Here is a 23,618-nt window from a genome sequence, read left to right as displayed (position 1 = left end):
TACTTCTCACTTCTCTTTTACTAAACAAGTTTGTTAAAAACAAAACTTGTCGGAACAGAATTGCCATTTATAAAGGCAAGAGGCAAGTTTATGGGCGAAACCTATAGATCTGCGTGTTGCGTGTGCGTTCAAAAATACAAAAACAAAATACATACATGTATTTCAAATTGAAAACAACAACAAATACATGTATTTTGTTTTTGTATTTTTGAACGCGCACGCAACACGCAGAGCTATAGGTTTCGCCCTAAAGTATTTTTGTCCTAAAAAGGAAGGAGAAGAATTACCGCAAGTAAACTCGCGTAATGTAAATCGGGTCAAATGTACATAAATCCAATAGGTATTGAACATTTTTTTCGATTTTTAAACAACGACTATTTTTGCGTTGTTTTCATAACGACATTTTTAACAAAAGTTATTAAAATTTGTTTACAGAATAAAAAGGTTGTAAATTATTTTGTTAAAATGAGTTTCTCGAAAAAATAACAATAACAACTGTCGTTAAAAAGTTACAGATTTGGCCCACAGATATGATATTTTGAAAATTGAATCCGTTATTTTATTAACACTGTAAACTGTCAAATTGAGTTTTTCTGTTTTTGTTTTGATTTGCAATTCTTTTCGTTTGCAAAAACTTATAAACGCAAGAGGCAAGTTTAAAGTATTTTTGAACGCACACGCAGAGTTATAGGTTTTGTCCTAAAAAGGAACGAGAGGAATTACCGCAAGTAAACTCGCGTAATGTAAATCGGGTTAAATGTAAATCTAATATTGTACATTTTTTTTCGATTTTTAAACAACGACTATTTTTGCGATGTTTTCATAACGACATTTTTAACAAAAGTTGTTAAAATTTGTTTACAGAATAAAAAGGTTGTTAATTATTTTGTTAAAATGAGTTTCTCGAAAAAATAACAATAACAACTGTCGTTAAAAAGTTACAGATTTGGCCCACAAATATGATATTTTGAAAATTGAATCCGTTATTTTATTAACACTGTAAACTGTCAAATTGAGTTTTTCTGTTTTTGTTTTGATTTGCAATTCTTTTCGTTTGCAAAAACTGATTACTTCTTTTTGCATTGCTGATATTTCTTTATGTTTAGTACGAATTTTGTCAGCAGTGTGCAGCAGTTGTGTTAATTTGTGTGAAGTAAGGTGCGCTTAGCTTTTCTTCCTTGATTTTTTCGTTACAACAATTCATAGAATTTAATTTATGTAGAAATTCATGAGTCTATTCTACATCAAAAGGTAAGTGGAGATTTGAGGGTTATTGGCCCAATGCAGAAGAAAACAAAATTATGGTGGTCATCGTCTCCAGCTTGCAGCAAAAAAGTTTTTCCAACGAGAGTTCTTAGCCGCAATGTATTTTCCCAGGAACGGCGACAGCTGGAAAAGCCCAACAACAGCAGTAGTGAAACAGTGACGGTGATTTGTTGGCTGAAGCCATCTTCAAGGTTCAACTACTATAGTGTGGTGGTGGTGATGGTGTATGTTCGTCGTACTCGTCGTGTTGTCGTGTATAATGTTCATATGCAATCAATGGAATTGTCAAGTTATTACATAGGAGAAGAAAAGTGTGTGTGAGTCCAAGTGAAAACGAAAACGAAAAAATCAAGCCAATAATATCGTTTTAAGGACCAACGACCCAATGAAGGAATATCCAGTGTGAAGAGTGAGAGTGACATGAACTTATTTACACACCACATATGGCAGGCGGACGGACAGTAGCAACCAAGTCGCATACATAACTTTTATATAGACAGCACTGGACAGACAGGACACAAAGCTGATCGAAAATAAAAACTTTGCATATCTTCTCCAATGTATAGTATATGATCCATACATTATATCCAGTCACTCTATCCAGTTGCCAACAATTAAAAAAATATAACTGATATAAATAATATAACTGAGCTCATGAGCTTGAATGGATAACTGCTGGAAACAAGTTTAATTTAAAAGGACGACTAACTTCCTGAAACATTTGAAGAGAACAAAACGAACGAATAAAGAAACACAAGAAAAACAATAACAAAAATCAGGTCACGGTACAAATTCAATGTCACACGTCATGTCAGGAAAAATTCTTCAACAGTTTTACTACTGTCACAAGATGTAATTTTTATTTTGCACAAATATTAAAAAAGGAAAAGTGTAAGTGAAAATAAAAAACTCGTCACATCTTGCAAACATAAAATGTCCTTAAAGTTAAAGTGAATAATAGTGATAATAATAGAAAACATTGTCATCTCAGTATTTAGTAATATAAAGGAACCATTACTATATGTGCTTCTATTCTTAATCCTGCCTGGATCGATTGTGTTCGGTGATACATATAGAAAAAATTGTGAAGAACATCAAAAGTACGAAAAAATCGAAAACATGACTATTAATTGTAATGATTTTTAAATCTGTTTCATGAGTTGATAAAATTATCGATTATCCATGTTTAACAAAGTCTTGTAATTTTGCAAATTGTATATCTATGTATATGCAACGTCAGTGAAAAAAAAAACAATACACCAATTTTTATGTGAAATATTAAATTAAAGAAGTAATGATAATAATGGAACTGACTGACTATTTTATCTATAGTTTTGCATTCTAATCAACAGTAATTTATCTATTAACCGTTTTCCCATTACATGTATTTTTGAAGCTATCGTCACCATAAATGCCCGAAGACGTAACCCACAAAAGCAAAACTTTACAGGAGAAGCAAAAAACGTTATAAAATTAAAAACTGTTTTATGGAATATTAATCTTATGAAGGCGAGTATATGGGATATTATCGATCATATACGAAGGGGAATTAGTAGTGAAACCAAAACCGCTGAAGTGCTTAGTTTTAAGATCCTCCATAACATCAAAATCTGCAATATTATCCCATTTTCCGAAATGCCATTTCTTGTGTTTCATTGGTTACGTCTTCGGGCATTTATGGTGACGATATATTGATTTGGCGTAACAACTGATAGAGGAAACATTTCGAAAGAAAATATAGACGATTGGATTTAAAGTTTTCCCTTTTAGTTATAACCGACAGAAATATTTTTACTATATAGGTACAACAATTTTAATATTTTCATTTTTATATATAATTATCCGACATTTTAACACTTGGGGACTTTCCCGTATTTCTTTAAAATAATATAAAATACAAAACTCATATTCAAACACTCCTCAAAAAGTTTTGGTCTGTTCCAGAACTGCAAGAATCTACTAATTTTTACTATTTTTTCCTATAAAATAAAGGAAAAAATGTTATCGTAGTAAAAAATATTACCTTCTTGCGGGTTCTGGAACAGAGCATTTGTATAATCAAAATGAATAGGAAATTTGGCACAAGCAAATATAGTAATTTATGGGATCGAGTACTTGTTGTTCCAACATTTCAGGCTAGTAGTGGAATTCTGTAACTCATTTTTTGGTTACCGACAAAAATCCGTAAAAATAAAAAGCAAAATTATTATGAATGAAAAGTACCAATAAAAGTAGACAACACTGTTTCCGTCGGTAGGACTTAGCGACAACTTTATCAAAATTATAAGAATTATTTTTGTCGATAACCAAAAAAAATGAGAGTATATTTTAACTTGACCGTATTTTGGCATCTCTAACTAAATCGCCTGCTATTCTCAAGAAATCTTCTCTCTAAAATTGTTGACATGTTTGGTAGACTCTTTAATGAAAAAGACCGTAAAATCGGTTGATAGCGACATATAGGGACAATATTGATTCTGGGTCGATTTTTTTGTTCAAAAATGCACTCGTTAATTTGTTCTAGTCGGATCTGGTTTAGAATTACTACATGAGCTGACCACAGTCGTGTCGTATTGTATTGAATATAGCAGTCTATGTAAAGATGATGAGATAAAATCGATTGAGCACCTGTTATGTCGCTGTAATATGCTTACTAGCACTATGCTACGGCTTTTAGAGACTATTTTCTCCCTTCCTTTCTACAATGCAACTTGTTCGCTTCTCCAGGACGTGTAACAGGCTTTTGCCCGAATGACTTAGAGACAATTATGGAGCGATCGTCACAAAATTTTGCATGGATGTCGGGCTTAGACCAGAATAGACACCTATTGTTATTGGTGATGATCGTGAAATATTTAGCGGGTGAAATGGACAAAAAACATAATTTTTATCCGATTTTGTAGCTGCTCTGTAGGTCACAATAATAGTCCGATCGCCTCGAAACTAACTAGGTATATGATAAAAAAGTAGCTTGCAGTTTGAGATAGTGATCAGATAATATTTAGAGGGTTAAATGGACCACACCATTTGTGTGAAAATTGTGAAAATTTTTAATATACAGCTTATACATATATGTATGTATTCCTTGAAGATACATTCCGCCCACGTAAATAACATTTCTTGACCTTTCCATTGATGCCAATTATGTTGATTTACGTGCAGATAACAGAGTTACAGCCCAATATATCCAATTATTTGTTTGTAGTGTAATCAGAAGCACTGTGGAGGTCGCAATTATAGATCAATAGTCACAAGATTTTGCACGATGTAAGAGTTTAGGTCGAAGAACATGCCTACAACTTTGGATGATGATCTCATATTACCTAGTGGGTTAAATGGACCATTACTTTTGTATGAAAAATATAACAAATTTAAATTTGGTACATAGGGTAAGTGCACCTAATGTCGGCATGTACCAGTAGTCGGCACCTTTTGAATTTGAACTCAAATAACTTAAAATTAAGAAAACAAAATAGGAAAATAATCTTAAAAATTCTTTAACAATATTGTCAGCTAACTTTATATAAAATTTCATTGAGCTAGGACCAATTATTATACCGAAATTTAAGTTTTTGTCAGTGAGTGTTTTTCACCACAACCGAAAATGCATGTTTCTTAAGAAAACAAGTAAAAAAGCATTAAGTTCGGCCGAACTTTTCATACCCTCCACCATAAAATATTCTGAACTAAAATGAAATAATTACTTTTCATTCCTGTCCCCAACTTTATGTACATTTATGCTTCATTCGGGAGGCCCTTTTTTATGGTACCTATATCTAACTATGTATGTTGACAATTTTTGGTGGGCTAGAAATTGGGAGGTACTGTTATATAGGGGTTATAATAAAACACGGGCCTATGTTGACAGTTTTTGATGGGAGCCTTTAATGTCAAATAACTCCTAATTCGGTTAAAAAATTTAGCTAGAATCTTCAAAATATCGAAAATCGGTACATAACGTGGGAACTTCAAATGTAATTAACAGCTAGTTCGGAGGTATCTGGGCTATACGAAAATATGAACTTAAATAAGTTTATTGACATTTAAGAACTTTAAATGTCAAATTATAGCTACATCGGTCTGAAAATGTAGCTACAAACGTCAAAACACCGCAAATCGGGGGTACCGTTATATGGGGGCTATACCAAAACGTAGACCTATGTCCACAAGTTTTGTTATATAAGTTTATTGACACTTAAGAACCCTAAGTGTCAAAATATAGCTAAATCGGTCTGAAAATGTAGCTAAAACTGTCAAAATACCGTAAATCGGAGGGTACCGTTATATGGGGGCTATACCGAAACGTGGACCTATGTCCACAACTTTTGTTATATAAGTTTATTGACACTTAAGAACCCTAAATGTCAAATTATAGCTACATCGGTCTGAAAATGTAGCTAAAAACGTCAAAATACCGCAAATCGGAGGGTACCGTTATATGGGGGCTATACCAAAACGTGGACCTATGTCCACAACTTTTGTTATATAACTTTATTGACACTTAAGAACCCTAAATGTCAAATTATAGCTATATCGGTCTGAAAATGTAGCTAAAAACGTCAAAACACCGTAAATCGGGGGGCACCGTTATATGGGGGCTATACAAAACGTGGACCGATGTCCACAACTTTTGTTATATAAGTTTATTGATACTTAAGAACCCTAAATGTCAAGTTATAGCTAAATCGATCTGAAAATGTAGCTAAAAACGTCAAAATACCGCAAATCGGGGGGTACCGTTATATGGGGGCTATACCAAAACGTGGACCTATGTCCACAAGTTTTGTTATATATGTTTATTGACACTTAAGATCCCTAAATGTCAAATTATAGCCAAATCGGTCTGAAAATGTAGCTGAAAACGTCAAAATACCGTAAATCGGGGGGTACCGTTATATGGGGGCTATACCAAAACGTGGACCGATATATCCCATCTTCGAACTTGATCTTCCGACGGCTAACAAAATGGTATTCCCCAATTTTCAGCGAAATCGGTCAACAAATGCGACCTGTATGTTGCGAACGGACGGACGGACGGACATGCATAAATCGACTCAGAAAGTGATTCTATGTATATCCCTAGAAGGAACTATGGGTCTATCTCGCTTCCTTTTGTATGTTACATACAAATGCACTAACACATAATACCCCTTACCACATAGTGGTGTAGGGTATACAAATTGTGGAGATGTTATCCTTATAAGCTCTGTAATTATTTTAAAATGAAGAAATTTTCCACAACATTTTTGTTATATATGTAGAGAACAGTTAAAAGAACACTTCAGAAAAAGAAATTTTTACAAAATATTTATAATTGTGCAATTTTTGCTGATGCAGACTTTAGGGACAAAAAAATATAAAATTTGCCTGAAGTCGGCATGGGGTTATAAATATAAACATTGATTTTTATTGATTACTTTTAGCTAAAAATTATAAAAAATACTAAAGAAATACTTTAAAGGCTAATTAATAAAAAATATTTTCAATTTGAAAGGAACTTTAGCGATTTTAAGCAATATTAGCCATGATTTGAAGTACGTACGTTGTGGGGTGCCGACAACTGGGTAATAGATGCCGACTACTGGTACGAACTAATTTATTTAAACAATATGTTTAAATTCCCTTCTTTTTTGAAGTAAAATCAATAGAAATGTATACAAATAAATCAGAAATGTATAAATAACTAAAGCTTAACCTATAGTTCTTTCAAATATTTAAGAAAAAATGTAAAGTATGCATTTTTTCTTTATTTAAATATAACATGCCGACTACTGGATCATATCATGCCGACTATTGGGGAATGGTGCCGACTACTGGTGAAAAAGCAGTATTTCACTAAAATTGTATTTTTTGCATGTTGAACAGAAATAATCAAAACAATTGTTTATATAATCTAAAACTACACAAAATAACGAATCATAACAACTTAAATTTAATTTGATTGGATATTTAGACTCGGAATGACATACGGCTGAAGATACGAGAATCCTTAAAGTGCCGACTACTGGTGCACTTACCCTATTTTACTTCCTGTATAGCATATACCAGCAAAGTGGCCTACATACGGAAAAAGAACTACTGACCTTTCCCCTGATGCAAATTGCAATAATGTGTCTCCTGATTAACTGCTCCAAATTGTCTCTATCATGATAGAAAAATTCGCAGCATTATTGCAAGCACAGCCCTAGCATATTAATTGTCCAATTGAATTTTTTATACATACCTTTTTTTCAAAATGCTATCTGTATATAAACAAAAAAAAAAAAATAATAATAATATATATATAATTGTTCCACAAACATCCCATACGGGACAAGGGAGACTCCTCTCATATCAATGAGTGCACCTCGATTCATATTAGCTCAATGATATGGGACCTACAGTTTATCGCTATAAACAGGACCACAAGGAGTAGCTTCTGTAAAAATTTCCAAATGACCCTCGAACAGACCTTGAACTGCCCTTTATGGTCTGTTCCAGAACTGCAAGTATCTACTAATTTCTACGACTTTTTTTCTTGCAGGTACTGGAACAGACCATAAGTAAAAATGTAGAATTTTTGCGACGGAGATACCCTAAGAAGAAGACTGATAAGGTCAATTTTCGAAATAAAACTAAGTTTGGACAAAATATTATATCAACCAAAGATTGGATCAATTCGATTGATCGCGCTTACCATTTTAGAGAATATTTTTGAACTTTTGTGGGGAGGTACCGAAAGGAGTGGACCAACACCATCTGTGTACTTTATCGAAAATTCGCAGAAATATTACGAAAGTTGTCGTTCGCACCAGCCGATACTATACCATCACGCAGGGATGCTAGTTTTTAAACTTCGTCAAAATATTTCAGTTGCACTCATGCATTGTTCCTCGAAAATGCATCAGAAATAAAATGCGCAATTATGACTTTTTGAAATACATGGCTTCGCATTTGTTAAGTATTGTGGCGTTATGAAACACAATAATTCAGGCGTTTGTAGTCATACGATACGGAAATCGGCCTATATTGTGAAGCGAGTGAATATGCACATATTTAGGTGGCAGATCGTGTTGAATATTAAAAAAAAAACATGTATGTGCGATTTTTGTAAATTTCTCTCTTTCTGTGTAACAATTGAAGATGGCGTTTTTACACATTTTCGTAATGGTTTTAGATCTTTGTTAGCCCAGATAATGCCACTGGTCGTTTAAACGCCACAAAAAATGGCTGGCAAATAGACGTAAAAATCTGGGGTTTTCGAATATTTTTGTGTGGTTCTTTGCATTTTGTTATAGTATTGTCTTTTATCTGTCATTTCAAGCGTATAAAGCTTCATTTGACCAATGCATTTCCACGCAATTGGCATAAAACCCAAGCTATTCAAAAATATCGACTTTTTTAATTTTCGACTTTTGATGAAAAAATTAAATATGCGATTAAAATTAAATCATAAATGTTAGAATCGTATAAAGTCAGGCATTTGTTAAGAATATAGTAAGAATATTTTCTCAATCAAAAAACAAGTGATTGGCATGTAAGGATACACCTATATTACCCTCCAAAGTTTTTGGCACTTTTAAAAGAAGGCTCGATTGCAGGAAAACTAAGTTTTATGCGGCCCATACACTGTGGACATACCCCAGCCAGCATTTTTTGAAAATTTTAATCAAATTCTGGTCTTTTTTTTATCAGACTGCACGATTAAAAAGCTTGAATATGAGCTCATTTTCTGATCATAAATGACTCCTTTTTCGGGAGGAAAACGTAACCTCAGGCGACTCTTCTAAACAAATCACAAATGAGTCTTCCTCTGTATTAGTTTCGAGTTATTTTTGCCCATTTTCTGATGGTATATAAAGTCTTTTTCGAGTCGTATTTCAATCATTTATTGGTTATTTGTTGATTAATTTGGGAATCTTTTTCGAGTCTTTTTTGAGTCATGTTTATAATCGTTTATGGGTCTTTAGGGAGTCATTTATGAGTATTTTTATTAAACGAAAATTAAAAGAATTTTCTTTTTATCCTTCTTTTTTTTTGTTTATTTCCTTTGTTTTGTTGTCTTTCTGCTTTGTTATGACTATTAATTATCCTTTATGTTGCGCGGTGGTTAGTATACTGCTTCTCATTTCACTTGGCGAAACCTCAACATGTGGTGTATTTGTCTATACTCTTAATATTATACGTTACATTTATATCAAAGTTTTGTAGAAAGTGTATATGATAATTATTTACAACCAAACAAAAGTAAAACAAAACAATCAGTTTTTAATCACCTAATTGTTCAAAATATGATCAGAAAATACATAATTATGATCACTTTTCAAACACCTGCATGACCCTTTTTTGATTAAGCATTTTTCAATCTTCATGAAGATCAAAATGTGACAATAAATAAGGAAAAACTAGTCACATTTTAAACGCCTCAATGATTTATTTGTGATTGCCACGCATTTATTGTTGTATTTTAAATTGAACTCTTTTTAATCATTACAGGCAGTCACTTTCGAGTCCTATTCTGATCATACAAGCGACTTAATCAGTTTTTGATCACCAAAAGGACTCTAAAAAGACTCCGCAATGTGATTTTTGATAAAACAATCTTCCAAATGCTGCTATAATTTTGATTTTGAAAATGAAACCCTTTCAATTCAATGAGTTTCGTTTATTTTCCAAGTAATAAACAGTTTCGAAAATAATAAATATTGTTTGTGAGAAAACGTGTTTTGGAAGAAAAATCACCATTTTTTTAAAAATGGATTGAAGATATGCCATACACTATTCAATCACACACGTGCACAAGGGGTTCATCTGCAGCAGTTTGCGAGTAAATGTATGGCCCGCAAAAAAATTCGCAGCGCTAGTGGGTTAGTAGAGATTTGTGGTGGTTTTTAACACATTTTTTCTGTAGCGATTTTTACCTCGGACTAGTTGGCCTCCCTGCCATCATGTGCATTTTTACAGCTTTTGGTCCATTTTGTCAATAACTTGCCCATCGTAATGTGGACCCACAGTCTATATTCAAACCTGATCTTACGTCCAAACATACTAAAACTATTATTTTGAAAAATTATATATTGGCCATATGAAAGTGTATATAAAACTCTGCGAATTTCAACAACCCGGGAGAAAATATTTAGTGAAAATTATTGATAAGGGTAATTCCAAAGAAAAGCAAAGAAGCTTGAAAAAAGGTGGATGAAGATGAAGAAATATTCAAGCATTAACCTCTAGAAAGACTTGATAATCATTGGAGACCAAATGAGTTTACATTAAACTTTTGTGAAAATGATTCGAGATTCCATCTACACCCAGCAAAGAGACCAGTGATTAAATCACTTGCAATAAAATGACTGCCTGATTGCTTACCATACTGTGATGGCAAAAAAGAGGGACAAGCTAGACCACAGAAGCAAATCTTTGTTCGCGAAAAGAGTAAAAGGGGCAATAATTAATGCCCAATAAGAACCTGATTTTCAATGTACCAGATTTGGTAGCCAATTTGAAACACAATTCTAATTACATTCAATTTTAAGAAAATGGGCAAGAGACGGCTCCCAAATGGGACATACAATTATCACACATCAGCATCTACTAAATAAGAATCTTGACAACAAATGTATTAAATGTCCGTCATCCAACCAACACATCCTAAAATCTTGTACCTGCCTATCATTCATGCAATAAACAATTCTCAACAATAATGGAATGGAAATGCTTAGAAACCACAGTGCTGACAACACCAAATCTATCTACAATTTTATATCGAATACAATTTCATTGCTTATGTATATTTCAAATAAATCCTCATAAAGAAGGTTAACCCTGCAAAAAAACTGTAATATAAACATGGCCTTAGCTACCTTAAATAAGTTAATGTATATACAATGTCTTAACTGATGGCCTCTGCAGCCAATGCTATTGTCTTTTTATATTAATCTTATATTCACTATCAGGGCAATCATAAATAAAAATTCCGTGCAGAATTTGTTCCCTTTCCCCAATTTCACAATGTTCTATTTCCATATTTATGTCCAAGAAGGGAATGTTTTCGGCAACTTGGCGAGAATATTCTGTAATTAAGCGATTCTAGTAGTTTTCAACGATTTAAAATATTAATTTTTAAGGAATTTTACTTTTTAAAATAATTTTCCATGCGGACAATTCCGAGGGAAATATTCATGCTTGCCCTGTATAAGATTAATATTAGCTTTGTTCCAGAACTAAAAAGTTTTTACAATTTTTACGACTTTTACACATTTTACCCGAAAAACCGTTCCTGAACACAAAAAAGTTGTAAAATGTTCACTTCTCTTTCAACAAAAATGGCGCTGAATGACGCTCTCTTTAAAAACTTTTTACTCGACAAATTTGAGCGTGTAAAAATAGTAACTGGTTGCCGGCGTCTGATTGGCTGGTACGCCGACTTTGACATTTGTTCCAGTTTTTTGACGTATTTTCCGTTCCCGAACTATTTCAAAAAACTTTTATGTGAGAACAATTTTTTTACAGTTCTCTCTTTTACGAGTTTTACTATTAAAAAGTACAGGAACGAAGCTATTATTAAACGAACTACCTGTAAATCGACATTTTATAGCTGTGTTCCTTTACGTTAAAGTTTCTTCAAGTTTACCATTTTTAACGCGGAAAACGTTCCTTAACTCCAAAAAACTGGAAGCAATTTTTAAGAGAGTGAGAGAAGAGAGAGAGCCAAAATGGCTTTCTCTTTTACTACTTTCTGCTCTACAAATTTCGTTGTGTAAAAAGTGGAAAATCTGTCGAACTGTTGATTTGACATTTATTTGACAATTTAGACAAAATGATAAAAAGAAAACTACGCGCTTTGTCAAAGGAAAATAAAATGAAATAAAATAATAAAAATTTAAACCAGTGAAATAAAAAAATAAAAAAGTGAAATTTACTTTATTTTTTTAAGCAGCCATGTTTGTTTTTTGACATTGCTGCCAGATCTACTATTTTTCCGTTTCTTTACTTTTGTGCAAAACTTTTTACGTGAGAGCAATTTTCACAGTTTTTTGAGAGAAGAGAGAACTTCTCTCTTTTGCTATATTTGCTATTAAAAAAGTAAAGGAACGAAGCTTATGTTCACAATGGTCACATAATTTCTACACGAAAAACTGTCAACATGTGTCCATGTTAGGTATTTTGAGGATTTTTGCCACATTTTTTGACCAAATTTGCGGTAAGATTAAATTTGAGGTTCCCAGTGGTCACAAACCTTCTCCACAAGCATTTGTCAATTGTAATTTGAGATTTACGGCTCGCAGTAGTTAGCCCCGAATAACAGGACTTTCGCAATTTGTACCTACATTTTCTGAATTAACTATAATTTGGTATTTCCAGTGGTTAAAAAAGGAAAGCCCTATTTAAGTTATTTTGAAGTTTTCATTTACATCTTCGGCCTCAAAAATCCTCTATACATTTCGGTAAAATTAAATTTGAGGTTCCCAGTGGTCACAAACCTTCTCCACAAGCATTTGTCAATTGTAATTTGAGATTTACGGCTCGCAGTAGTTAGCACCGCATAACAGGACTTTTGCAATTTGTACCTACATTTTCTGAATTAACTATAATATGGCATTTCCAGTGGTTAAAAAAAGGAAAGCCCTATTTGTGTTATTTTGAAGTTTTCTTCTACATCTTCGGCCTCAAAAATCCCCTATACATTTCGTAAAACTTACACTAAACGTAACACTTTTTTGCTTGTTTAGACTGGATTCAAATAGTTAAGTCCCTTTTTAGTCCACAATTGCAGAGACAAAGTTTCTGTCCAGAAGAGATTATTTACAAAAGTAATCCACATTTAAAATCACACATTGTGTTGTTTGTGCCAGCATTCTTGCTAAGTCATTTTAGATACAATGAAAAACGGCCTAGCCGAATTCAAACTATGTTGCCAATTGTCTTTAATTCTTTAATCGGGAATGACTTGAGCAAGAAATCTAGCCTCTTATGAACCTAGGCCTGTACGCAAATTTTGATTTTATAAATTTTCCTGACATGCCATGACACCAACCTTAATTAATGATATACATTTATAGGTCAAACAAAAGTTTTATGATATTTAGGTAAATGGTAAATGCAGACAGATTATACAAACGAAAATGTACTGACCACATTGCAATAACTAAATACCCTCAAATCTCCAGTTACCAAAATTCAAAATTGTAATACATTCTAAAATGTTATTAAATTAATACTATCTTTTTCCAGGTGGTTAAGTGTTTAGTGTGGTGTAAAGTGCGAAAGTGGAGATATTTTTGTGTTAGAACGCGCGTGTGCGACACTCACTAACTAACCGGAAACACCGAACATACTAAAAGCCGTAGGTTCAAATATATTGGATTAATGTTTGCCAAAAACAGTTTCTGCTGAAAATATTGGAATAAGGAATATTGGAACGGACAAATCACACAACAAAGGCAACTGTATTTACTATTGAACGGAAATACCACAATATCTGACAAACTACAGACAATCGTCGTTTCATCTGGAAATACCTTGTGTATTATTTTGATATATAAAGAGAAAGAAGGTTAATACATACTAGCAAAATGTCAGATATCGGAAGCGGTGATGGTGATCTTGGTGGTTCAAGTATGTTTTGGAATAAAAAAAAAACGTTTGAAAAAAATTATTTTAATGAAATTATATTTTTTTCTCCCTTAGAATACAATGCCGCTGGTAGCAGCATGGAGGGGGCAGGTAGGTGTGATTTTGATCCGTCAGTAAAAGGTAGGTTTAGGATAAATCTCTCCAATGTGTGTTTTTAATTAATAATAAAATATTGCATATAATAGCTCCTCAGGGTCAAACAGAACAGGAGTTGGCTACTAAAATGTTGCAAATACAATCGAAACGTTTCTATTTAGACGTTAAACAAAATCGTCGCGGCCGTTTTATAAAAGTGGCTGAGGTAGCTAATAAATAGTTCTCTGTTTTTAGTTTATTTGAAAAAATCGATTATATTTGTACTTTATACAGATCGGAGCTGATGGTAGACGAAGCCAAGTCTATTTAGCTTTATCTACAGCTGCAGAATTTCGTGATCATTTGTCGACATTTAGCGACTACTATGCATCTTTGGGTAAGGATTGTCATATATTTAAAGCTGGATTTTATGAGTTCGAACATTATATTTAAATTTATATGTTTTTAGGACCACCGAATCCCGATAATTTACCGGAAGATGGTAAACTTAAATCGGAAATGATGACCAAGGATAATAGACGGTATTATTTGGATTTAAAAGAGAACGCCAGAGGACGTTTTCTTAGGGTATGTATTGAAGCAAAAATATTGTTATTTTTAAAATTTGGAATACACAGGCATGTCACAGAAACGAATTCCGAATTAATTCCGTTTTTAGCTTCTATAGAAAACTAAAAACGAAAATTTTTTCGGAATGAAACTACTTTTGGTTTCGCAAGTGGAATTGTATTTTTTTGGAAACATGTCAAAAACGCTTAAAAATAATAAAGAGTATTGTTTTATTAACAAAATCACATTTAATATCATATTTGTAATCATTTTATTTAAAAGATGAGCACATTTCCATTATTTCTCAATCAACGACAAAGTATTGCCACATAATTTTTTCGTTGTAAATTTGTAAAAACTAAACAATCTGGCATTACTGATGATAAATTAACAAAGCTAAAAATGTTCATGAGAGAGCAATTTTGACACTTTTCTCTTTTACCACCCTTACCATTAAAAAAGTAAAGGAACAAAGCTAATGATAAAAGAAAACAAATGAAGAAAGAACTCACACAAGGTATTTTTCAATGTTATGTGGATTACTTTCACGAAACGACAGAAAAATTGAAATTCCAATAAAAATTAACTTTCTTTTCGCACAAACTTTCTTTAAACAGAATATTTTCACAATTCCCACTTCTACACTGTTTTCTAATGATATGATTTTGTTATGATTTTTTTTTAATTCCTCTAATGTTGCCATATTTATACAAATCGATCGAAATCGGAAGAAGCTAAAAAAACAATCGGAATGAAATTACGGAATTGAAACCATTTCGATCGGAATCTGTAATACAGCCTGTTTCTGTAAAATTCTATGCGAACGAGTTCATTTGTGTTAATACCAATTTTCTGTTTTTGAAAAAAGAAATATTTCAATCATGCTGCGTAACTAACAGCGATACCGGCCACATAACATCTGGTTATATGGGTTCGAATCTTCGGCTTACCTTTTTCACTTGTAAAAAAAAATCCTCGATCATTCAGCTCAACTCCAACGAGAAAAATAATAAATATTGGCATTAAATGATCTTCACTCTAACAGGGAACATTTTTACCCCCATTATTACAACTTTCCTTTTCTTATTTTTTGGATTTAACGAACAGATTTATAGCTTTCCTGTTACCATAAATGTAAATTCTGATGAAGGTCATTTGTACCATTAATTTTTAATGTGAAATTTATATTTTAAAGCCACCAAATTTCTCTATTTTGCCTTTTAAAATCTAACCTTTAGCAAAAGGAAAGATGTAGTAATGGCCCTTAATGTTTTATTTGGAATTGACTACGAATTCAAAAAAGCTATCGATACAAACAGTAAACAATAGGAAAAAGTTAAAAAAAATCATTGGAAATAAAATATTGCATAATGATATACATATTTCTGAGCTTTTTTTAAGACATTATTTAATACAAAAAAAGGCTTTTGGGCACCTATAACTCGTTCCCCGATAATTTATAAAAACCCAATAATTCTTCCCTATCTAACCCTTGAAAAATTGCGAAATTTTCCACACATTTTGGGCCGCTAATAATTCGTCTTCGAAGTCTGTTAATAATTCGTTAGGTATACCCTCAGGCTTTACGCAAAGGATATATATATACACTTTGATATGATGAAAATGTTCCTTATCGAAATAATGGTTAACTTTTTGGGACGAAGTCCGTTTTAGATAATCGATTTAGCCATGTCCATCATTCTGTCTGTCACTTTAGGGACACTTCTCAGATCGTCATGATTGTTTTGCAGCAGGTTGTGCTCGCGACCCATTTAACTTTTTTCAGGGACAACCCCATAATTCCTGAGATATTGGACCAAAAGTTCTGAATAACCCTGTCGGCTCTAACTAAAATGCCGGGATGAGCACGATAACTCACGAATTCAGTGTACAATTGGCCAACATTTTTACCAATCGTGAAATTTCTTCCAAACGGTCATCAAGTTCCTTCTCTTGGAGGGTATATATCGCAAAATATAGCTCCGTGACAAAAGTTCAGCATATTCGCTTAAGTACAGTTTGATCAACTGTACTCAACTAGGATGGCTGGAGGGCGCCATATATGGCTATACCTATCGAAAGGAATAACTCTCAAAAGAATATCCCCTTCCAAAATGGTCTATGTCGACCTATTCCTATTCAAATTCACATATTTAATTCATATTTTTTAATTCAAGCATTAAAATTTATTAAGTAAAAATCATCTATTCTCTATAGGTTTCTCAAACAATTACACGGGGTGGTCCTCGTTCACAAATCGCTATACCAGCCCAAGGTATGATCGAATTTCGCGATGCTCTCACCGATCTTTTGGAAGAATTTGGTACCAATGATGGCGGGTAAGTTTTCAACTTTAAAAAACTATGTTTATTTTAGATTTTTATGCTACTTTAATTTATTTATTTTTAATTTATTTTTTATTTTTGCAGGTTTAAGGGTGATCTACCAGAAGAACGTCATATGAAAGTAGATAATAAGAATTTCTACTTTGACATTGGACAAAATAATAGAGGTGTTTATATGCGTATAAGTGAGGTAAGTTTGTTTTTAATATCCTAACACGATTTTATTGGAGCAATGCATGACAGATTGCGAATTCGATACTATGCCTGCAAAACATATTTTAAACTGTGGTTAATCTATTTTCAAATTCCTCCATAAAATGCAAAACAAATTTTCGGAGTATTATTCCATGAACAACTTTTATATTATTGGTGCTATATTATGTTCGACACGCCGCACAGGGCCCCACTTGTATGGCAAGGTGTCCCAAAAATATTTCTACTCCAGAGCTATAATTGCATTTTAATTGCAATTACATCCGAGGTTAGGTCGAGGAAATAGAGGATTTTTTGAGTCGGAAAAAATATCATGGTCACAAAGGTAAAAGAAACCAAGCTCAACAACAACTGTATTAGGACCTCGAGCACTCCGTGAGTGACAGGGCGAAGAGAAGAGTACTACCACGCATTAGATCTCGTCCTGCCGATTATGTGGCGTTGTTTATCGGGTATTTTCTGAGACACACTTCACCTCTCACTTCACGCCTCAATCATTTATGCTTATTTTTCGAGTATTTTATGGACGGACTAGGGTGTACTATACTTTTTAAATACCCTACTGAATCTTAGCCCCAAGCAAAAAATAGGAGTAAATGGAGTGAACAAAATGCTTGAAGCGTGAAGTGAGAGGTGATGTGTGTCTCAGAACATATCCGTATGTTGCGAATGTCATCGGGAACGCTAAATCAACCAAAGCCTTGGGCCCTGATGGAATCTCCATGGTAATACTGAAACAGCTGGATGAGCTGGGAGTCGAGTATCTCACCAAAGTTCTCATCCTGTCGCTAGCCACCCACATCGTTCCTTAAGTATTAAAAATGGGCAGTGTGCTCCCGCTACTGGAGCCCTCTTGAGGCTTTAGTCCTCTCAGCATCGGAAATTGCTATACAGTTGCGATCATCAGCATGGGTTCCGTAAGCAGCACAGCGCGACAATAGCGCAGCACTCCATCTCCACTCATAATTGTCGAGGACTCAACCAGAGCAAGCCGTGAGATAATCTAGTGATCGAGACAACTTTTAAAAAGTCTCTGATACTGCCAGACACTCCCTGCAGTTTGAGGACATTGAGCAGACTACACTCTGGCCAAGTTGGAAACGTTGGATAATCAATTATATGTGTGAACGCCAGTCGTACGTGGAATTCAGGAACAAGAAGTCCAAGCCCCGTACAGTGAAACAGGGAGTTAACCAATGTAAGGTGATATCTCCGCAACTGTTCAACTTCTACCTTTCTGAACTTCCACACCTCCCAGACGACATAGAAATCGTAATGTATGCAAGTGCTTTTACGATTTTGGATTCGGTTACCTTCCCGATGTCATTTGTGAAAGTTTGAAGTCTGGTTTGACTGATTTTATCACATTTTCCACGCGAGGAGTATTTAAATAGCCTCCACTAAATCTACGGCCACTCTGTTCATCACATGGACTGCAAAGGTGAGCGCTGAGTTAAATGATCGATGGTAGCAAAATAGCCGGCAGCACTTGGGGTGCAGATAAAGAAGCCTTTGTTGAGCTATGCGGCGCCAGTGTTGTCCGTGAATGTAAGTGCAACGCGATGGAAGTATATTCAAACCTATCAGAATGCCGCCCTAAGAACTGTAACAGGGTTCCTCCTCGTGTCTTCAGCGGACCATCTACATAAAGAGACAAAGATTTCTTCTTTCAGTACAGCAACCCAATGGCATGCTCCCGTTGCAGTACTTCCTCGGGTCTAACCGTTGCATGTCAGGAGGGATATTCGTGATCAAATAGGTTTCACACAGATGCATTCGTAGATAAACAACATAAACAATCGTGTGAACGCGGAGCGTCAGCCACCTCGAGCACTCCAGGTTGGAATAGTGCAGTCGACTAAATTCCTAAATTCAGATACAAAACATCTGCCTAGCATGGGGCACAGACCCGCACGACACACCTCACCTTTTCAACTGCCCTGCCAAACCTACTCAACTAACTCCAGTTGCTTTGGGGATACAACCTATCGAAGCAGCCACATTGCTAGAACTGGAAATAGTCCCAGAGCCTGAATACTGTTACAACAACAACGCAAATCTTTACTCAAACGTTTATTGTGTTTTCGGCTTAGCACTTGATTTATTGAAGGGTATTAAGTCGAGAACACAAACTTTTGGGTAAAGAATAAAGAAAATTTCAATATTTGTTGACCTTGCTCTTTTATTCATTTACCACAAATGATGGATTTGCTTTCGGCTTTACTCAAACGTTTATTGTGTCTTCTAGTTTAAAAGCCCCACCCGAACGATTTTAGCGATTTTTTTTAATTGTAAAATATAATTTTGAATTATTTTTAATTTCTTTCAGGTTAAATCAAATTTCCGTACAGCTATAACTGTACCCGAAAAGTGCTGGACACGTTTTCGTGATATATTCAATGATTACTGTGAAAAAATGAAAAAATCGTCCGAATCGCCATCGTCAATCACTGCCGATAATAATACCATACAACAACAGCAACAGCAGCCACAAGCCAAATAAATGTGCAACGTGGCGCAAAAAACAAAAATAACAGCAAAAATAATAATAAAATAAATAATTGGAAGACCGGATTAGAGAAAATTTAGCAAAGGAAAAGAAAACAAAGGAATAAGGCAAGGATTGAAACGTTATCAGACGTACATTACCTATAAGTAGTAAGGGGGAAACAATTGACAATGTCATTATTACTGTTATAATCTATTGCAATTCACACTCTTTACACCCACCCAAACAAACCACAACAATACCCATACCCCTCCTTCCACAATGAATGCATGAAGAAAATACCTACACACCAACCAAAACCTTATGTTATTACTGCAGAAGAATAAAACAAAAACCACAAGAAAAACAGTAACATTTGTTAATAAATATTATTAACAATTGACTATTTTTAATGATAAATTATAGAAAGAAAAATCGAAACATAATGATTTTAACCACTTTGTTGACAATTATCTTTTAATTTTTACCACATATTATGCAAAAATATGAATCTAATAATGATGATGATGTCGAAGATGATGTACTATTGTTAAGCTTAACACTTGGAAATAGATATGTGTCGTGCGTGAATTTTAGGAATATGTCGTAATATGCAACCTGTAATTAAAAGAAAAAAAACCAAAACACGAAACAAAACATACAAAAACCTAATGTTCAAATCTTAAAACGAGGCGATAAAAAGATGAAACAAAACCACTAAAAACAAAAACAACAAATGAAAAATTAAAGCTGATTGGTTATAGATAAATTACCTTTAGGAATCAGACCATTTTTAGACCGGCAAACACCACTCCTACCACCATAGATACATAACAATTAAATATACAAGAAAAACAAACACCACATATGTACTACAAAAAAGAAAAGAAAATAGCAACCAAATTTCACTTACCCACCTTTTATCAAATTTGTGTTATTGCTCGCTATCCTTTCAAGGCCAGCAGTACACATTTGAGAGTAAAATAAAAAAAACGAACGAAAGAAAAAATAACAACAACAATAAGTAAACACAGTTACTGCAATTTTAACATAAACACACACCCAAAGACACATTGTGAAAGCGCATTTTAAAAGAAGGGTTTATTTTTGCTATATGTAATGTCATGAACGGACAAACTTTGGGTTCAAGGCTCTATAAAGAGTTTGTTCTACTTTGACAATTTACTTGTATGAAATTGGCTTATTCTTTTAGATTATTTTAAAATATTCGAATTTTAATTGTTATACTTAAAACCGTTTATTAGGAAAAAATATACCTCTACTTCTTTCTTCCATCCCAAAATTAAAATGCACTAAATTTCATCACACAAAAACACAAACACCTGACAGACATTGAAAATAATTTTGAAAAATTATAATTTATATAAAAACTTCCCTTTGTGAAGAGGAAAAAAAATACATTAAATATCATAAAATGATAATAAATAAACAACAACTAAAACGTATTCAAAGAAAAGGGGATTCAATTTTGTTACATCCCTCAATTCTCAACTCTTGTTAAAAAAGAATGCAACCAACAAACAAACCAATCTTTCCACTTTCATTATTTTTTCCTATTAATATTACTGTTAGAATTGTTTTATTTACAACACATTTTCATTACCAACGGTTATTAAACATTGTTGAGAGAGGACACACAACTAAATCACCTCAATTTTCAACACCACTTAAACTAACCCAAATTATGGTTTTTGTTAACCGTTACTTTTGAAAATAACTTGTTAAATGTGTATTAAGTTTGAATATTTTGCTTCTTCTCATCTTTAGACAACTATTTATTTAAACATACAAAAGAACTCGTTTCTTTTATCTTTTTTTGTTTAGTTTTACATTTATATCTGTAACATATTGTGTAATTGTCTTATTTCATGTTTATTTTTTATTAAATAATTAAATAATATCTCTTATTTATATACATACAATACATGAACACTTGTTTCAGTCTGCTGTGATGGATGAATGCATTCATTTGCAACAAAAACAAAAAATATTTAACAAAAATTGTGATTATGTGGAAATCTATATATGAAAAATGTTATTATATAATAATAATAAAAAGAAAATTTAGTTTTATCTTAAATCAATTGCAACTGCAAAAAATCTAAATGATTGTTTGTTTTTATTATTATTTTCGATTTGTGTTCGCAGTTTGTATAAAATATTCCATAACTATGACGATGAAGTCCAAATTACCATTAGGCAATTTTACTTACTTGAACGGTTTGTTCCATAATAAATTTTCAAACACACCGATCATATGCTTTACTTCTCCAATTTTGAATGACATATTTTGTGATATCATCCTCATTAGGCAATTTTACTTGTGACAATACTCAGTTTTACTCTAATCCAGGGTATTAATTCTTGTTCTATGAAAAATATTATAAAGGAAACAAATGTCAAATGAAAAAAAAAATTATAAAGAAAATATTTTTCATTTCAAATTTTCATAGAACAAGAATCCAGGCCGAGAAACTGCAAGAATCACCTGCTTTTGAAATTTTTTGGCAAGACTCTTGCAGGTACTGTAACAAATTATTTGTCTTCTCCGTTCAACACCATATCTTATAGATATGGATAAATATACATATGTAGATATTATATAGCGAGCAAGATTGCCTAATGTCATGTTCACACGAGCGTTTCAATTACGTTGTTCGCCTGTCGAATGACGTACACGAATTAACCCGTTTCCACGACACCATTCGTAATTAACAGAAACATAAACAAACTTTCCTTCATTTTTGTTTCCTTGTTTTCACGAAAATTTGAACCGAAAACACATAAAATATACATACATTAAATGAATAGGAAAAGCAATAGACTTTCCTTCAAACGTATCTTCTATATTTAACTACACACATTTCATTCATTTTTTCCATAAATTCTGAATAATTTTGTATTTTCAATATATTTTATATGTTTCTATTTTCAAAATTAAAGAGAGAGAGACATGTCAAAACAGTGTTTGTGTATACAGACTTTCAGTTATTTGTTTCCTTTTTGTTTCTGATTTTTACGCGATTTTTAACTAATGGACAAGAAATGTGTGTGCAATTAAAAAGGAAAAACAACCATCTTCCTTCTGCATCTATATAATGCCTTGTTCAGACTGACGGTAATTCGTTCTCTATTCGTTGTTCGACCCCAAATTACGATATAATTACTTCATTTCCCATACAAAATTTAGAGAACGAACAACGATTTGTGTACTTTGTTCAATTTAAATTACTCTTAGAACGACGATAAAATATGTCCCATCTCTAACAAATGAGAGAATTTATCGAAATAAATTAATTATGACAGGAAAAATATAAAATTTAAAATTTATTAAAAACCCAAAATTTTTTAGTAAAACTGCAAAACCTGAATGAAAAGTAAACGGATTAAGGACTAATAAACATTCAAATCATAGCAAATTTTCTATTTTCGTTTATTGCAGTTGCATTTCTTGTCCATCGTTTCAAATTCGCGTACAAATTTAAAAACAAAAATCAAATGCCTGCCAGAAAGTCTGTATACCAAAAAGTTATTTTGGCAGGTCTCTCTCTCGTTAATTTTGAAAATAGAAAAATATTTTTATTTGCTAAAAACACCAAAATTGCGAGAAAAAATAGAAAAGATGAATGAAAATAATGTAATTAAATATTAAATAGATATCCGAAAGAAGGACAAATAGTTTTTCAGTTCATATCAATTAATTTTACTCGTCTTTTGGACGAAACTTTCTTTAAAATCAGTAAATAAAAAGTATGAAAATATGAATCATGTTGCTATGAATTGTGTACCATGTCGTATGAACGGGTTAATTCGTGTACGTAATTATGAGAACAAACTACGTGATTCAAATTCTAGTATGAACATGGCATAAAATGTTTAGTTCATTAATTTCCATTCATCTTTTTCCTTTTTTCTAAAAATTTGTGTGTTTTCAACAAATTTTTCAATTTTGAATTTAGACATGTCATAATTAATTTTTTCGATAAATTCTCTCATTTGTTACGCTTCAGTTACACATGCCAGTG

General features: G+C 32.9%; 1 protein-coding gene across 15 annotated transcripts; it reads left to right on the top strand.

The window, feature by feature from the left end:
- Nucleotides 1-1,036: 1,036 nt before the first annotated feature.
- Nucleotides 1,037-21,699, top strand: Pur-alpha (Purine-rich binding protein-alpha). Of its 15 annotated transcripts, none has more exons than XM_073972895.1 (10): nucleotides 1,105-1,251; nucleotides 1,322-1,457; nucleotides 13,480-13,863; nucleotides 13,936-14,001; nucleotides 14,067-14,182; nucleotides 14,251-14,353; nucleotides 14,426-14,544; nucleotides 16,744-16,865; nucleotides 16,956-17,061; nucleotides 19,414-21,699. In XM_073972895.1, exons 3-10 carry the CDS (start codon nucleotides 13,821-13,823, stop codon nucleotides 19,585-19,587), a joined length of 849 nt encoding a protein of 282 aa, XP_073828996.1. In that variant the 5' UTR covers nucleotides 1,105-1,251; nucleotides 1,322-1,457; nucleotides 13,480-13,820; the 3' UTR covers nucleotides 19,588-21,699. The 15 variants fall into 15 exon arrangements, with proteins under 15 accessions (XP_073828997.1, XP_073828989.1, XP_073828992.1 ...); XM_073972894.1 differs by having other exon boundaries at nucleotides 1,322-1,577; XM_073972897.1 differs by having other exon boundaries at nucleotides 1,322-1,583; nucleotides 13,936-13,971.
- Nucleotides 21,700-23,618: the final 1,919 nt, after the last annotated feature.

This window comes from Musca autumnalis, unplaced genomic scaffold (genome assembly GCF_047663935.1).
Source record: "Musca autumnalis isolate F117 unplaced genomic scaffold, ASM4766393v1 scaffold_3, whole genome shotgun sequence".
Classification (NCBI taxonomy): Eukaryota; Metazoa; Arthropoda; class Insecta; order Diptera; family Muscidae; genus Musca; species Musca autumnalis.
Note: the sequence above shows the minus strand (reverse complement) of the source record. Positions and strands in the feature narration are given on the sequence as shown.